Raw genomic sequence first — 18,188 nt, forward strand, 5'->3', positions numbered from 1 at the left:
GGCACTGAGTCACACAATGCTATTAAGCATGCGGACACTTAGAAATATTGTTTGATGCTTGAGCACTCACTTGTTCCCTCAAATGCTGTAGGTTTAGCTCCCCCACCCCACTCCATTCTTGCTCTAGTTTAGAATAAAATCTGTTTGCAAAGTCTAATAGTTGTCAAAGAAAATTTTCTGGAGTTGTCACTTAGAAATTACCCCCCAAAACACTACCTTTCACGGATGCCTGCACCTTCCTACACATGCCCAGAAAGGTTCCTATCGCTTTTTTTTCTCTCCTGATAAGTGTTACTTCTTCTCGCCTCCTCTGCAGCACTTCTTTCAACTCATTCTGTAGTGGTTCTCTGTCCTCATGCAACAGCTGCTTGTGCTCTGAAAGAAAACCTGTCTGTGGTCACAAGGCAAAAACTTCCCATCCCCTGCACCCACAACTCAGGTATGGGTTCGTATAGCCAAAATGATGCAGTGAAATGCAGACAAGACAGACCTGGGAGCTCCATATACATGCTGCAAGGGCAGTACTTCTAACTACTGAAGCACCTATTTAGCATTACTGTATTAATCACGGAGGTAGGCTATCAATCACTACAGTGATGCCATAAGCCAACATGGCCACCTTTGAACAGTGTTCTTACTTAGTTCCCAGATAAGGATGAATTGCTTCTCATGCCGAAGAACCTCTTCCAAATGTTTCACAAGGATACATCCTTCCTGGATATCATTAGCGACACTCATAAACACAGAGTCTGCTATGGCCATTACATTTTTTGCTTCATCTGTAAGTTGTTCTAGGAGCTTTGTGTTCGTTCCTGTTCCAGAAACAAAGCATATAAAGCCTAGATCTTTCCTGCTTCACAAAAGCTAATCAGAAGCAACAATTATTCAAATTAAACACAAAAACGTCTTTCAATTTCCCATTTGAACTCCTACCCCAAAAGCCTGTGAACTCTTTACACCATCCTCCAACCCCTCATGTTTTCCTGAACAGAATCAGCTCCAGGATTTCAGGAGAGCAGCTCAGACACCTTCCCATGGAAGGTCCCTACCCAAACCCCAATAAGGATGAGGAACTTCTGTGGAGAAAGCACAAGCCACTTCAAACCACTCAAATGACAAAAAGTTTTGCATTTTTATGTAGCAATAACATATTAGAATTTCTCCTCAAAGCAACAAGTTATGTTCTACAAATTCACTGGATCTACAAATTCACTGGATCTACAGACTCAGCAGTTCAGTACAAATCTTGAAGTGGCTGCAGTGGATTAGCACAGGAGGAACACTGGCTCCCTTTTAGACTTTTCTCTCCAACACCAGTCTGAATACTTTGAGTCTTGAGATGGGGAATGGAGCAAGAGCAGGAAAATTTTTATATATTCATTTCCTGCTCTGCAAAAGGAGGACTAGGAGTGAAGAGACAGAGAACAGCTTTTCATAGACACTTAACAAATATTACTAACAAACATGGACAGACAGACATACCATGAAAGCTGAAGATATGTTTTATGTCAGGCCATGTAAGCAAGTGGTGCAAAATCTCATCAAAATCATCCTCAGACTGCCCACTCTTTTTGCTTGGCCATGACTTCGTAATAATGGTTGATACAAGCCAGCCAAATTTCTCCATGTTGTAGGGAGATATCAAGTCAAGGAGATTGCTCTGAGTCTGCACAAGGCATACAAGACACAGGGGAGGAATGCATCAGTGTTTTGGATTATATTGGGTCAGTCTTTGTTGACATCAGTGCCTGATCCCGAGGCAAGTCACACCTCCCGTGCTAAGGCATGTTCCAAAGAAGCCATCTGACATGACTGATGCCAGAAGCTGTGATGGCAAAAGTATTTTTCATGGGCCCTTTATCAGTGGATCTTGGATTCTTGATTACAATATTTTATTTGTTGGTTTAACAAACAAAAAACACCCAAAGCAATTCAAACGAGGAGACTGAATGTGCAACTCTCCTTCCATCACAATGCACACCTCTATACAGGATTTCTGTGCAACAGGGAATAAGACTCTTCCTACCTTAAGGGAAAATACAATACCTGGCAGGCTGCCGTTACAGCCTCTATGGCACAATTTTTGAAACACCAGCCAATGGAACAGTCCAGATTTTCAAATTTGTTATGCTGACAGCATGAAGCTAAGATTTGGTTGACTGGAAGCTCCTATAGGGCAAAAGAGAAGGGAGACTTCTTATTAATTTAAAGTTTCCAAAGTGTACCAAAAGCATGAAGGAGTGCTGCTATTAAGACAATAAAAGGAACTAAGCTGAAAATTTAAGTTTTCTAGCAGTGTCAGTCATCTGTCCTGCACCATACATCAGGGATTGGAAGTGAGATGAAGCTCAAATAAATATTAGGAAAATCTTTTACATTGTTTCCTTTTAAAGGGTGTGATTACTAAATATGCACCTCTCCAAGCCAGGCTTCTACCAGGAAATACTTGTTTCCTAATTACACCATGAAACCCAATGGCTTAAAGAATTTTGGAGCTTATGTAGAGAGGGGATTAAGAAATACACAGGGTCAAGTTTGAAGAGACCTACACAGTGTGTACATTTGGGAGCCTGGACAACTCAACTTCTACCCAATCAATGGAAAAAGATGTGCCAAATCACCTTCTTTACATCCTTGGGTGCTTATTTTACACCAACAGTTTCTTAAAACTAAAGGGATGGTAATTACTCAGAACATGCAATTTCCTTTAAAGCGTCAAGATATCACTCACTGCTAGAAACAAAAGAGCATTCCAGCCAGGCCAGCAGCCTGGGCTCTACTGGAGTTTCTGATACCAGGAATACAGCACGGTACATTTTAATGTTCAGTTTTTGAGCCTCCAGAACCTTGTTTATAACAGCAATGGCAATTTCACAACAAAGCCACAACGTTTTAACATGCCCCTTCAGGCTCTGGAAATTATTCTACAAGCACAGCAGAAGACTGGCCGTTCTCTCTGAACTTGGCCCACAAACATGCAGTGATCTCCCACAGGTACCCATACCTGATGAATTCTTCTGTCCAAGTCTGCAAGTAAAGTCTTCTTCCACCACTCAGTGAAGTCTTCATCTGGAAAGCTGATCTTCACAAATTCATCCCAGGCCTGCGGGCAAGAAGCAAACAAACCCAAAACACTAAACGCTGAAATTTAAAAACAAATGAAGGAAATAAAAAGAACATTCCTACACTGAGGAGAGGCCCCACGTCTGTTGTAACTGAGGCAGATAGTCTGCAGCCCCTCCAGATATCTCCATCCAGGAGAAAATCGCTGTTCAACATATAGTTAAAGAACACTCCCAGAGCCACAACAGACAGCTTAAGCCCAAACACTTCCAAATATCCCTATTGCTAAAGGAGACATTGGAGGAACTTCTTCCACCTTGTTGCTGGAAATGGCCCCAAGGAGAGCTGGGAGCATGAGAGCGAGGCAGGCTGTAATGAGCAATTCTTTGCTTTGCCTTCTGGAGAGCCTCTAGGACATACAGGGCGAGTAAGATAACAGCTCCAGCTGAACACCAACAAGAGGCAGCTCCTCTTGGGGCAGCCCAGCAAAAGGAGAACAAGGTGAGCCAAGAAGTACCAACCAATTCCAGCCCTTCGCTTCTCTCCCTAGCAACATTTAAAGCAGACCAACTTCTGAGTTAGTGTTCTGTATTATCTGTCCCCATCTCATTCTCCACCCAGCCACATCAGCTACAGTCCTCAGGAAAGAGCCACTGTACTCAGACCATATTGTTAAGCTATAGTAAAATACGTTTTTATTCTGATTGTTAAAAGACGACAAACCTCAAGTTCCCAGGAAAAAGAAAACATCACAGATTCACTGCATTTTTTCAATAAGTTCTGGCTTAAAGCATTTTTGAACCAGATTCGAGTGTGTTTCAGAGCTTCATGGAATATTTCTACCACTGGAAGTTCCTGTGTGGTTTCACTTCTTAGAACCTGTGACACAGAAGAGAGAAGAAAAAATAAGAACAGTTACAAGCAGGAGAGCAACGTGCAACTGATTTAAAATAAGTATTGCTGAAACAGAAGGCCTAAATGCATCAGAGATTCCAAAGCACAAACCAGCCCAGTAACAGAGCCCCAAGACTATTTGAATAGAGGAGAGAGAAAGGCTGGGAAAAGCCCAAGGCTTACAAGTAGCTTGTGCTTAAGAACCCTCATTCCAGGAAGTAAAGAAAATATATATGTTTAAGGTTAAAACAAACAAACAAACAAAAACACACAGACATAAAACAAAACCCATGACAACCAGCCTAGGCATGCAAGCTTGTTTTAAGTAAGAAGACTCAAAATCATTAAATGGTTTCACAACTTTTTGGAAGTATCACAATTCTGATTAGAGTATTAAATTTTCCAAAGGAAGAACATATATGATCTAAAAGGAGCCTGCTGTACCACTTCTGTAATGCTTCTGGACATCCCATTCAGATAAACTCTTGAATGGTTACTCAGTACTCACTGCTGTGGGCTGAAGCCCGGCAGTCTTTGAAATCATCTTGGTAGAAGTGGCAGGAATCTTGAACCATGACCCCTGCTTTGCGCACTTGCAGACAGCCTTATGCAGCTTGAGGCAGAGAATCAAGCAGGACTGCCAACTGCAAGCTTCCAGAGCTCTAAAGGACAGGAATAAAAAGGGAGAAACTTTTTGCCACTTGGCTCTGGAATGAGTGACACTTACTTGCTCAAACAAAAAACAAAACAAAACCAACCCTCAAAGAACAAACTCAATACAGCATGGCAGCTAATCATCCCTCCCCTGGAGAGATTAGAAAAAAACTTGTTAACTGACAGAGGAAGAGAAATACAGGATCCTTTTATCCAGATATTATTTGTAGAGACTCCTGATATTCTGGATGAAACACAACACACTTAAGCTACAAACCCTCAAAAGAGGCATGGTATTAAAAAAAAAAAAAAAAAAAAAAAAAAGAGGAAGGAGGACAAGATTCTCACAAAAGTGCATTTCAGTTAAGTGCATTTCAGTTACCTGGCCTGTTTTTCTTCCAAGATACACAGCAGTTTCTTTAAAAGACTTTCCACTACCTAACAAGTGAAAGATAAAAGTATTAGACCATGGAATTAATTTTTACAGACTGGTTTCTCATGACTAGAGAAGGATGCTAAGAAAGAGGAAATTCAGGATTCTCTCACGCCTTCTCCAATATTTTTATACACAGGCTATAAGACTGCAGAAATGCTTTAGCAGGTGCCACAGTCAACATATCTTTGGACAATTAGTGACTACCCAACAGCCAAACTTCTAATGGTTTGGGGTTTTAAAAACTGTTATTGTTTTACTTGCAATGCCCAGTTCCTGTTGTTCTCATGCAGATAAAAGTGTTTTCCCAACACACAGGAAAATAGCTTAAATCAACAGCACCTTGCCCACATCCCCAAGCACTGTGCAAATAAGAGCTTCAGGCAGCAGTCTGAGCAGTTTAGGATTAAAATATTTACTGCCAGTGACTAAGAGCAAACCCAGATGAGCAGACCCTTCCCCTTATCAAAGCCAACAATATTTTTTGTTGAAGATGCACCCTCTCATCTCCTCTTGGGAATCTTCTACTTCAGAGCAACTATTTTTACTTTTAGCTAGATTTTAAGTTCTTTGTGCTCTGACCTGTTACCAACTACACTCCCCCTCAGCGGGGGCACAAAAGCCCAGTCTCAGCCTTTATCCCTTACTTGGGTAAAGCTGTTGGAAAACGAACCTCAGAACTACTGCGTGAAAGGGGAATGTTCTCTAATCTGTAAGAAACACCTTGGAGAGAATCTAATAAATCAGTGGATAAGTCAGTTATAAATTCAGCCAGATTCTCCAGGGGCAGCACACAGATCCAGGACTTGACCAGAGTCCTGTCAAATTCCATCAAGTATTTCTTTTCCTTCATTAGCTGCAGTAGGATCCCCCTGGATGGAAAACAAAACAAAGTGTTCATGTTTTCAAAGTACAAGAGGCTAAAGCTCATTCAGCCCACAGAGAACTCTTACTCGCATGCTTCTTTCATCTACATCGAAGACAGGTAGAAGACCCCAAAGCCTGGTAATCATAGCATCAATGTTAAACTACTGAGCTGAAGCATTCAATGAAAACAAATTCCAAGTCTTGCTCAGATTCTGCTCAAACTGCTTTAACTCACAGCAAGCTTAACCAACCCTGCAAGCTGCTCCACAGCTTGCAGAATTAAGGCTTGTTTATGACTGAAAGATAGTATGCTGCGCAGCTTTGCTGTACACCATAATCTTTGAGCCAATGTAAGCTGTGTTCATATATCCCAGACATCCACAATCAACATCCTACATTTCTTATTTCTTAAGACAAAGAGGAGAGGGAAAAAAAAAAAAAAGCTAAGAGATGAAGTAAGGTTATCACCACCAACTACAACACCAAGGCACTGGTTAAAACTAGTAATTCTGGAAAGCCCACAGACATTCTGGAAAACTCACGTATGTTGCTTCTTCCTCATTTCAGCAAATGGAAGTCCTTCCAGCCCGGCCCAGGTATCTTCTGCCATGCAAGAGCGTTCATGGTGCAACGGAGCAGTAAAGAAATGCAAAAGAGGGAGAATCCATACCCACTGGCCTACTTGGTCATCAATGCATTTCTGGCACAAGTTTGTCAGGTGAAGTGTCAACCTTAAAAAAACAAACAAACAAAAAAAAACCCTTTATATAGGATGAAAGAAAATCTTTGTCAAAAAAAGGCTACATTTCATTATGTATCTTCAAATAACTTTTTATAATTAATAGTTCAATCCTACCTTCCTTGAAGAGTATATAGGATTGAAGTTTAAGACTCAAAGCTGTAATCCTACTTGAATCTTGCTGCATAAACCCTACGAAAATAGCATCAAGTAGAAGTGCCAATAATTTTATCTACAATTTCCACATGACCTCTCCCTAGCTCAGTCAGAGATTTCGTGAAACAGAAGTACAGAGCTATAAACGCATCCAGTCATTCTAGTGACAACTCACTAATCTCTTTGGCTGGGCTGAAGTAATATTACAAAGACCCCCAAAATGAAGTTTAAGAGCTGCAGCCATGTAAATGAAGTAATTAGGTCAGGAGTGCCAGGTAAGCAGATAGATAACAGTCTAGTGAGCAGGCAGTCTTTACTCTAAGGAAAATCAACACAAGGTGTGCAGTGATACATGTAAGAGGATGTGCAGACAAGAAGTATCTGAATATGGCATTTTAATTAATACAAATGAGGACTAAACACATGATGTTACTGATCACTGGAGTTTTAAGTATGAATAGCAAACAGGTAGGATAAGCAACTAGAAACTGCTTGGCAGAAGACAATAACAAATAGAATCTTATACATAAAGAAAAGCCATAGCTTGAATTCCAGCTACTACTCAAGAGGCAGTAGTCACAAGTTGCAATAAGGGAGATTCTGTTTGGACATAAGGGAAACATTTTACACATCAGGAAAGGTGTGGCATTGGAAGATAGCCCCTGAGAGGCTGTGCAAGCTCCATCCTTGGATATTTTCTGAAATCAACTGGACAAGACCCTGCAGCCTTGCCTGGATGTTAGCCTTGCTTTGAGCAGGAAGCTGGAACAGAGAACTCCAGAGGACCCTTCAAACCTGAATTTTTCTATGATATTCTGACACCAAGAGCTGGATGCCATATTGTTTGATGACAAGGTGCTATGCTTACTATCTACTACACTGCAACAAAACCAGTCCAGTTAGTTACTGCCAGTTAGGTGATGTGACTGGATGAGTCTGCTCTATAATGAGCAGGATTATAAAGACCCTGAAGCTGCCAACTGGCATCAGTGGATGGATGGCTGTGCTCTGGAATACAAGTAGCAGGGCAGAATCCATACAGCCAGTTCCTAGGTCAATAACAGCATCTAGAAGGAAAAGCAGATTCTGAAGGAAACAGTGACACTCACAGGCAACACCCTCTTGGCCCAGCTCAGCTGTTCATAAGAAATGCAGTAGAACCAGCAACCCATTTTTCCTCAAATGCAAGATCCTAACTGCTCTGCACATTTTGATTGCTGCTGCAATTTATTCCTTCTAGGCCAGCTGGCTAAAAATAGGCACTGCTAAGAAGCGTTTTCACAGGTCAAACCATTCCATGCATGCAATCAATACCACCTTCTTATTACACATCCCAGAAGTAACATATACATACCTTGCAACCTCTGTAAAAGCCTTTTTGGTATGCTGAATTTCATCCAGTACAGCTTTTTGTGACATCTTCTCAAAACACAAGAGGCTACACAGGCTAGCCAGATCGTCTTTAGATGTTGGCAGGTCAAGCTCTTCAACTACTGTTAGAATGATCAGCCCCAGAGCTAGTTTACTTTTTATTACCATGTCCTTCTGTAATGCACTTGCACCTTCTGAATCAAGGAAGGGAAGAGCTATTTTCTTCATATATTTTAGCAGCAAATCATTTACCTAAGACAAAGAAGGGAAAAAACAAACACCCACAAACCAAAGCATTAGTTCCCCTATAAGTCATCTTCTTTCAATGCCATTTTTTTCCTCCATGTCCATTACAGCTAGATACTCAAAAGCCACATGCACCACACAGGCTCTGGTACCACCACAGTATCTAAGTGCACACAGTACTGAACAACACTAAAAGCATCAGGTGTAGTACCCCAGTACCTGTGGCATCTTCATGCCCTGCTCCATGCTGCCTGGTCCCACGGCTCAGTTACTGCTGCACCTCCCCACGCCCAGCACAGCTGGGGAATGTCAAGGAGCAGAGTAGATCTCAGGAAGGAAACTGTTGGCTAAGCAGCCTTACACTTAAGATGCTAGAGGAGGGGACATCTTATGGCCAACTTACATCATCTTATGGCCAACTTACATCATCTTATGCTGCAGCCTTGATCAGCAAGCAGACAGGCTTTAGCTTCCCAGTGGACTCAAGCTGGATGGGAGTCAGTGAAAGGAGAGAGATTTCTGCCCTACCCACAGCCCCCAAAGCTACTCTGAAACTATGTTCCAGGGGTTTCATAGTATTGTGATGCTGGGTGATCCCATGATACCAAAACCACTCCTCTAAAAACACACAGTTGCTTGAACCATTCAGGCTCTCTGCTGAGCTTGGGTAGCCAAGACATACGGTTACGCCAGTATGCCATCTTGTGGCCTCTCCCTTGTATCCAGGAGGAATGAGGCCGCAGAAAGCTAGAAATAAGCAGCCAGTGGTGTGATGCCCCCAAAGAGGATGTGATATTTCTGCCATATTTCATAATTATGCCAGGTAAGAAATCCAGGGCTCCAGAAGCCCTGTCTGCACCAGTCATAAGAACTGGGCCAGGAGGAGCTTGTCTCAAAAAATGTCAGGTTTGGAGTCAAAGACAAGTGCCAAGAAGGCAGTGACAGAGTGACTGGCAGCAAAACTAAAGGGCTAGGCATAGAAAACTAATATCCAGGCAAAACCCTCTCAAAAATCACCATGTCATAGCTCTGCTCCTGACCAAAACTGCAACTAGTTAAAACGACTTGACTGGAAGTTCAAGGTAGGAAGTGGCAATCACCATGAAAGGATCCACATTTGTGGTGTCACACACGATCCTTTTGACTGGAATACCAAATTAGATAAACAACGTCAACAGCAAAATTAAAGCTCTATGTTTAGTAACTGAATTTCTGTCTTCTAGGATCTGTTAAAAGAAAACAGATTACCTTCTCTCTTCCAAAGTTTAACTCTGTCCATAGCATTTTCCTGCCATCATGTACACATGGCTCTCTCGTAACAACATAAAATTGTGTTAACTGGGAGAGGAAGTTTCTCAGGTTGACAGGACTCCAGGTGTCTAGAAGGCTGAAGATATTTTCTAGCATAATATTTGCTGCTATTATCTTCCCTTCCACCACCTCTTTGCCTTTATCATGGTAAATTTTGTTCCAGACAGTTTTTATTAGGGAAGGCCTTGCACACACAATATCATCATACTGATGCCATTCTGTAATAAGCAGAGATCAGAACACAGAAGAAAATCATTTGAGAAACAAACACCCATTTGCACATGCCACTGCTCTTCTAGTTGCCCACAGAAATACCCACACTGACCCATTAAGTTTCCAACCTCAGTCAGTGGATTCTAATAAGGCTAGTCCATATGAAGTTAGAATCCATCCCACTAAAAGACCTCTGATTGTGCATAATTGCTCCCAAGACTGATCTGCAACTTGCAGATCAAGTGGAAAAAGCTTACCTCCATTGTTGATCAAGTTGCCTCTTACAATTAAGCAGCGATTCACAAAATTACTCGTTAATGGAGGCTTGTAAATAAATTCATATTCTTCTTCAGCACACTTAACCCAGTATTTGTAAGGAATACATTTATCCTTAATTTCCTTTGCAAGAGTTACACAGCCGTCAATGAGGTATCCATGTCCTGCTAGATGCCTAGATAACACAAAACACAGCAAAGGAGGGCAAAACATAAGTTAGATGCCAGCTGATCTAAGTACTTCTTCTCCATGCATCACCTCAATTTTTAACAGGAACAATGATTATTCTTTCATGATGACTATTCTGGAATACTTATCTGCACTATGAAAACACTTTGTAGCAATACACAATATGGACAAATAGCTAGTCTTACGTATTAAACGAAGTACCATGCTGCATCCTGTTCTCCAGAGCCAACAACCCCCTCCGCCCCCATGTGACTCAAGAGGGTACTTACTTGGTGCAGTTCAGCTCACAAATGTTGTCCTTCCAGTCTTTATAGCCAGAAATGCCTCCAGCCCTGATGAACACTTTATGGGTCTCAGGGTTTAATTTGAAGTCTTTAGACAATATGGCATGGAAATACACTGTAATACCATCTCTTTGGTTCACAGAACTGAAACAGAAAGAATTAAAAAAAAAGTTTAAAACAATTTGTGCTATTTAAAAAAACTGCATTTCTGAGCCACTAGTTTACTGGAAGCAAGAGCCATGAGCTCTGTCAGCATTTCACCCTAAAACCAATGCTACATAGCATGCCTCATGCAAAACCCTCTGATGGGTTCCTAAAGGAAGCACGAAATGCTCTGATAACATCTGTGTAACCTGAAACGGCTGTGCTTTACCCCTCTTCCAGCTCACGCCCACTGAGCAAAACAAGTTATTCCAACCAAAGCAGCTCTTCACATACTTAACCCACAAAATCACATGTGTGAAGCAGTCCTGGCCACAGGTTAGAATAAGAAAACAAAATTTTTTTTTTTAACTCATCAGATATTCAAAAGGACTTAAGTGCCAAGTGTACCGCATTAGTCAGTATATGACTTGTGCTGCAACTCCTGATTAAGCACTAACTCTCCTTTGCATGAGCAGCAGTTTGCTTCAGTTTTAAGTCCAGTTCTATTTCCACAGACACAAGATACATGAAGACCTAATCTTAGTACTTCAATCCCCTGCCTCTGTCTGGAGTCCTCCTTGCACCAAATCCTGTAAGTGGAAAATGCTGGGAAGCAGCAAGGATCTTCTCACCTTTGTTCAATCTTATCCACGGATTTCTGGTTCTTTTGCTGCTCTGTGTCCTTGTGACTGTTTTCATTGCCCTTTCTAGCAACCTCTGGCCCTTTGGTCTGATTTATGTTTTTCTCAGTTGCTTCACGTACTTCCTCTTTTTGAGTCTTTGTTTTCTCCTTTGCATTTTCCTTCTGTAATAGGAGCATAAACAGTATGAAATTAAGTCAGAAGACCCTGGAAGTACAACATCAACAGAACTGTTCAGCATCTCCTCCGACAGTAGGAGATACCCAGAACATGAAGCATACCAGCTAACTTCATACTTTTGTCCTCTTGGAACACCAATCCCTCATCAAGACAAACGCAGTCAGGGGAAACTGCTTGTTAAGGAGAATAGAGGATGGATTGCAAGAGGAATCCAATACACACACAACTGGAGGAAGTCAGGTCAATAAGCCATGGATCCCCCAGAGGGCAGAGCATAAAGGAAATGAAAGATAACCACGAACAATTTACAGCTTAACAGGTCTATCCATGACAGGAGAATGGATTCCTACATAGCATGAAGATCTCTTGGTTAGAGGAGATATAACATATCTCAGTGGAGAACACTCCTGGAAGAGCTGTCTGGAGAACAGACAAGTTCACAGCTCTTGGTAGTAACTGAGCAACCATTCAATACTGGAGCTGTGCTAGAACTAACACACAGGAGAACAAAGAGTCACAAGAGACACTTTATAGTGCCACTGCTTTCTCTCCATATGCTCAACCTCATGAACTTCAACTTTATTGACTACAAAAAAGGGAATCAAAGTTAAGAAAGGGAAACATTTTCCAACATGACCAAATACTCACAAGAGTCTTCATTCACACATTTACCTTGGAAGTCAAAGAGCTCATTTGCCGGTTGCTCTCCTGTTTACCCTTCCTGGCCTGTGAGTTTTTGACCACAGGTGGAGCCTCCACATCTTGACTTTGATGTGCAGTGCAAGATGTTGCGGGCTTACTTTCAGGTTCTCCTACATCAGGGGGAAATCCAGAGGAGATGCTTGTTCCGTCTGCCTTTGAGGCCAGTTTGTCTCTGCTGCCAAAGGACTGGGAATCCAGCCTGGTTTCTGGAAGCTGGCCAGTGTCAGATGCACCACTGTCCCCTTCCACGTTACTCCTGACTGTTTCTCCATGCTCTGCAGTATTTTCACTCCTCACCTTCTCCTCTGAGGCCGCAGAGCTTGTAGATGGGGCATCCACATTACCAGCACTGCTCCGCTTTGATGGGGTCATCGTGTCTACTTTGCTGTGACCATCTTTCGCGATCACTTCCAGACTTTGAGCCTCCTTTTCCAAGTGACCCAAGACACTATCATTTTCACGCACACCTCCACTGTCACCACCAAGTAAATCAGCCTGAGGTTTGGCCACTTCACTGCTTCGTGGAACCATGCGTGTATCAATCACTTCCGGTGTTTGATCTGGTGCTGTGCTTAGAGAAGGCAAAGAGTTCTGCTCCCCAGAGTCAGAAGGATTCGTCTTTGCTTTATTCTTCTTTCTCTTCTATGAAAAAGAAGGAACAACACAAAATACCAGTTTACTCACAGTAAAAGAGAAATTCTTTGCCACCTCTCTCACTGCAGATAGTACAAACATCATCTTGCTGTGTGGGGTTAAGGGAGAATTATCATGAAGAGAAGGGACAAGACCAGCTACCATCTGATCGTAAATACCCATGAAAACTGGAACCAAACAATAACATCGCATTGCAGTTCAAAGAGAAAGTGAAAACTGTCAGTTCTAACTCAGTTCTGAACTACGTAAGTGTACTTCGCCTGAATGTTGGCCTAAAGGCAGCAACTAGGCCAAGAGAAACCAAGATGGCTGAGGAGACTAGGCCACACTTATTACCTTCGGCAGGTTCAGGTATCTTGTCATGAACTACACTGGAGACCTGATGTGTCTTAAAAATAACTGGGTGGGAGTTATAACCCAGCTCCCCAATGGCTCCCCATGCAATTGCACAACACAGATGAGGGAAGGGGGGGACAGCAAGGAAAAGTGATACATCTGAAGGTTATACTGATGCATGCCAGCTTTGACATGTTTGGAAAACCACGGACTGTCAGTGCTGATGCAGGAAGAATCACGAGCCATAATCCAAAGAACTGTACCTCAGCAGCCATTAAAAATCAAATCAGTAAGTTCTCATCTGATTTATAGTCCTATAGGTCTGATGCAAGTGAGACTTGCTGAGCTCGTTCAAATAAAAATGACTGAGATGCTTCTTTCTTAACTCTTGGGAATCTCAGAAATTTTGACATTTTATTACAAGGTTGTTTTAAGTCATAAGTTAACAAAAAAGGACTGCTCAGAAAAAACTTTTTAAATTCTCTAATTAAAGTTGCTTAAAGGCGATTAGGTGAAATGCAAGTAATTCTTGAGAATTACGTATTTTCAATATTCAAGGCTTTCTCACCAGTAACGCGGAACAGGATATTAAGTGAATCCTGTAGCGTTTCCCTCAATGTAACAAAGGTACTGTTAGGGGTAGCTGTCAGCTGTCCACATGCACATTTACAATGCAAACAAATGTATCTGGAGCTTGCCTAGAAACAAAGGCAGCACTGTCAAATTTGCCAGATTCAGGCAAAAGGGATTAGTGGTGATGTGACCCTGTCTCATTGCATTAGGGAAGACAGAGCAAAAAGTTAGCAGCCTTTCCTGCTCCTCAGCACTGACAAAGAGCCTCACCTTCCGCTGGGACTTTCTAGAGGAACCATTTGTCATGCATTCAGGTGTGGTCTCTGAGGTGCTGCCCTGAGCTCCTATGCTCTCCAGCAGCGATGCCTCTTCCTCCTCGTTTGGTCTGGTGATAGAAGGCGACCCACCTGCAGTGCATTCAGGTGTGGTCTCTGAGGTATTGCTCAAAGCTCTTACACTCTCCAGCAGCAATGCTCCCTCCTCCTTTGTTTCAGTGGTGGAAAGCAGCCCATCAGCACCTTCTCCCTTCAGCTTTCCTCCAGGCTCCACTCCTGCGTCTGGGACTGGAGCTGGCTTCACCTTTCCTCTTTCTGCAATGGAAGCAAGGTTCATTGTTAAATTAAAGAGTCAGGACAGAAAACAGTTCTCAGCTGCTGGTGAGCAAGCAGGGCCTGCTGCTCATTAAATGCATCAGTTCAACACACAAGAGCTGCTTTGTTTCCTCTTCAATAGCCACCACTAGCAATAACACCATCTCCAACCCTAGTAGAGCCTCTTTCCTTCTCCTAGGCCCCTGCAGTCAGTAGCAGATTAATTAAGATAAGAAATTACTGTGTTCAGGTACCAATCTATCTTTATTCTACCTCCAGCTAACAGGCTACTTGCCAAAGCAGCAGGCTCTGTGAGCCACAACTGCCTGCTAAAACTCTCAAGGATCCCCAAGACGTACAGTGACAGGACACTGGCATTTCTCAGCTTTCTTAACCTTCTCCTAACTGGCTGTGTGACCTCTTCCACACAGCTGAACGTTATGTCCAGGAAGGTATAGGAAATTCTCTTTTCATCTTCAACAGTTTCATCCAGTCCTTAAAACCTTCTGTGGAAAGGCAGCTCAGATCTGAACCAAGTGTCAGAATGGATCTCCATCTTCTATATATCTGTTTCACAGGCTCTTCAGCACTGCCCCTGCCCTGTTTTAGAGAGCAGAAGCACTTAACCTTTTTGAGAAGAGATCAACCAACACCAAAGGACATCATTGATTTCTTTTGGGTATTTTTGGAAGCAGGAGCACACACACATCAAGGTGAAGGTCAGCTCATGGCCCTTTTGAGTGTTACAGCCTGAAGGGTGCACCATGCTTAACGACAGCAGGTTGTTCTGTGTCTGAACCAAACATCCTTTGCAATATTGTTTCACATCTAATTTAATGTCATGCCATTATCCAAAGAGTTTAAACTCCTGCATGAGTCACTGCTCCTCGGCAACTCCTCTGTTGACAGGGCTTGATCTGCACACATTTACTTGGGGGAACTCTCTGGTCCCTCAGAGCATATTTATGACAGAGCAGGGTCAAAGCTTTGGGACCACCAGAACAGATGCTTTGGACATTTTTCCTACAGCATTTAAAACCTGAAGATCTCAGGTTTGTCACCTTGCCATTCTGGATTGCATAAGGATCTATACAGATTTGATCTTGTCAGTACTACAACAGGCCAATTCTGATTTAGCAGATTCTTTTAGGACCTAGTTCTTCATTTCAACACATCAAAAGCTGTTCTGGTGATTTGGGCCTTTCTCTCTTTAAGCAGAGAAGGGATCAGGCAATATTTCCTCCAGTGTAACTGCTTTAATTCTGTGTACTCAAATCTCTTACTACTGGTGGAGGCAAAATTAGTATGTTGTCAAGAAGAGACAGAAATACAGACAGGAAGTTGTAAACCTAACAGTACTATGAGGATAGGAAATTCTGGTTCAGTAGAAACTAAATTGGTGTTTGCAGCGCTGTATTCCATAGAAACGGCACCGGTTCACTGGCAAAACGGGAACCAGTTCAGCATTGGAGAGCTGAGTGCGGAGCATATGCGTGGGAGGTATCAAAGACTGAAACCCTTCTTTCCATCCCCCTCCAGTCACTGCAAAGCAAGGAAAGCTCCAGACAAGCCACGTAAGTGCCGGGGCTGGCACAAGAACCAGCCGCTGCCCTCAGCCTTTGGTGGCCGCGCAGCAGCCAGCCCCCGATGTCGATGTCGTCGCCCACCGCTCGCCCCACGTCGCACCCTCCTACCTGGCTCCTTGTGCCCCGTGCTGGTGCCGGGAGGCAGCGGGGCCCCACAGCTGCTGCAGAAGTTGGGAGAATCATCTTGAGAGACAAAGCCGCACTTGGGGCACTTCATGCTTTCCCGGCGCAAACGCTGCGCTAAGCTTTTCGGAACCACGGCGGGGAAGAGAACGGGACGGGGCAGACAGAGAAATACAAGCAATTAACGCAAAACAACGAACCTTCGCCATGCCATCTTTCCCCCTGCTCATTTTCTATTTTCAGGAAACAAACTGAAAAAGCAAGACAGGGATGCGAAGGTTTCGCAGAGCACTGCCGGGCACAAAAGGGACCGCCTCATACCCTAGCTGGGCACAACTAACAGCCTGGGGTAGAACAGCAGAAAAAAAATATATATATACATATATGTGTGTGTGTGTGTGTGTGTGTATAAAATATATATATATTAAATATATATATATATATAAAAAAAAATTTTTTTTAAACATATTCCACTCTGCGTGGAAACCTTTTAGGAATAAACGCGTTTGGGGACGCAAGTTTCTGACTCTGCCCCTCCTCGACCAGCGCTGCCGAGCTGCGTCGCCTCCCGCGGCCCTTCGGCTCGCGGCCCCCCTTTACCTCACGTCCGCAAACCACCACGCAGGGGGCGAGGACCCCCGCGAGGGCCGCGCCGCCCGGCCTCGGCCTCGGCCTCGGCCCCGGCCCCGGCGCCGGGCCGCTCCCCAAACGCTTCTCCGAGCGAGCGGCCCCCAGGCCGCGCCCCGAGGGCAGCGGCCGCCCCCGGGGCCGGGCCGAGGCCGCGGAGGCCGCAGCCATGGGGGCGGCCCGGCCCTCGCCTGGGCCGCCCGGGGGGGCGGGGCTGACCCCCTTGGGGGGCGGGGCCCGCATGCAAATGACTCATCTCTTGTCCCCGCCGATGGACACCGGCTCCGGCCGCTGCGGAGAGGGCGGGGATATGCAAAACAGCCTGGCAGCTGGGCCAATGGCGCGGCAAAGGGCCGGCAGAATGCAAATGAGGCCCGTTCGGTGCGGGCCGGCGGGCAGTGGGGCGGGTCTGCCTGCAACTCCCAGCATGCGCGGGGGCACCGGGGGGCGCCGGGGGGGCGGGGTGCCCGGAGGGGGGGGGGGGCGGGTCAGCGTGCACCGGGGGCCAGGCAGCCCCGGGCCGTCGGAGGCGCCGCGGTGCACCATGGGGGGGGACACACCGGGCAGCCCCGGCAGGTCAGAGGCGCCGCGGTGCACCGTGGGGGGGGCGGGGGGGGACACACCGGGCAGCCCCGGGCCGTCGGAGGCGCCGCGGTGCACCGGGACGGGGGGGGGGGGGAGGGGGACACACCGGGCAGCGCCGGCAGGTCGGAGGCGCCGCGGTGCACCGGGGGGTCATGGTGCACGGGGGGGGGCCGCGGTGGGGCCCTGCCCCATCCCCGCACCCAGCGGCACCCGGCCCCGCACGGCGCGCCCCGGCTCGGGGACCCCCCCGGGCGCCCCTACCCGCCCGCCACGGGAGCCCCCCCCGGCGCGCAAAGGCCCGGTGCCCCGCCGCCAGGACCGCCGCGAGCCCGAGCCCCGGCCCCGGCGCTGCACTCACCGAGGGGACGGGGACGGGGACCGAGAGCTCCCGCAAGGCGCCCGCTCCGCGGAGCCGCTCCGGCAGCGCCGCCCGCCCCGACGAAGTTTCGCTTTTAGGCGAATTGGCGAAGTTTCGCTTTCCGGACGTCACGGGCGGGCGGACGGACGGACGGGCCGGGCCCCGCCCCGGCGGCGCGGACCGACCGACCGAGCGGCCGCCGGGGGGGGGGGGGGGGGGGGGCCGGTCCCCCGCCGCGCCGGGCCCAATTTCCGACAATCTGCGTGTTGGAGACACGCGCGGGCTCTGGGCGCCCTTCGGCCGCGCGATGCGGTGCGCGGCGCCCCGGGGAGCTGCGCCGTCGGGGCGGTGGGCGCGGGGCTCGCCGTGGGCACGGGGCTCGCCGTGGGTGCG

The 18,188-nt window shown here is 45.7% G+C and overlaps 1 protein-coding gene across 3 annotated transcripts in view; it reads right to left on the reverse strand.

Moving 5' to 3' along the window:
• Nucleotides 1-16,579, reverse strand: part of RNF213 (ring finger protein 213) — a 55,727-nt gene extending 39,148 nt beyond the window's left edge. The window contains exons 1-18 of one of the 3 annotated variants that reach the window (XM_067308362.1): nt 16,211-16,578; nt 14,197-14,516; nt 12,334-13,005; nt 11,473-11,645; nt 10,682-10,840; nt 10,205-10,398; nt 9,672-9,952; nt 8,161-8,429; nt 6,454-6,642; nt 5,718-5,916; nt 4,994-5,049; nt 4,466-4,619; nt 3,787-3,942; nt 3,005-3,103; nt 2,047-2,169; nt 1,483-1,666; nt 639-812; nt 217-375 (exon numbers count right to left, since the gene is read on the reverse strand). In XM_067308362.1, coding sequence (XP_067164463.1) covers nt 217-375; nt 639-812; nt 1,483-1,666; nt 2,047-2,169; nt 3,005-3,103; nt 3,787-3,942; nt 4,466-4,619; nt 4,994-5,049; nt 5,718-5,916; nt 6,454-6,642; nt 8,161-8,429; nt 9,672-9,952; nt 10,205-10,398; nt 10,682-10,840; nt 11,473-11,645; nt 12,334-13,005; nt 14,197-14,516; nt 16,211-16,319 — 3,670 coding nt within the window. In that variant the 5' untranslated portion in view covers nt 16,320-16,578. Of the gene's footprint in view, nt 1-216; nt 376-638; nt 813-1,482; nt 1,667-2,046; nt 2,170-3,004; nt 3,104-3,786; nt 3,943-4,465; nt 4,620-4,993; nt 5,050-5,717; nt 5,917-6,453; nt 6,643-8,160; nt 8,430-9,671; nt 9,953-10,204; nt 10,399-10,681; nt 10,841-11,472; nt 11,646-12,333; nt 13,006-14,196; nt 14,517-16,210 lie in introns of all 3 variants that reach the window. The other 2 variants (XM_067308363.1, XM_067308365.1) reach the window with 2 other exon arrangements.
• Nucleotides 16,580-18,188: the final 1,609 nt, after the last annotated feature.

Source organism: Apteryx mantelli, chromosome 19 (genome assembly GCF_036417845.1).
Source record: "Apteryx mantelli isolate bAptMan1 chromosome 19, bAptMan1.hap1, whole genome shotgun sequence".
Taxonomy (NCBI): domain Eukaryota; kingdom Metazoa; phylum Chordata; class Aves; order Apterygiformes; family Apterygidae; genus Apteryx; species Apteryx mantelli.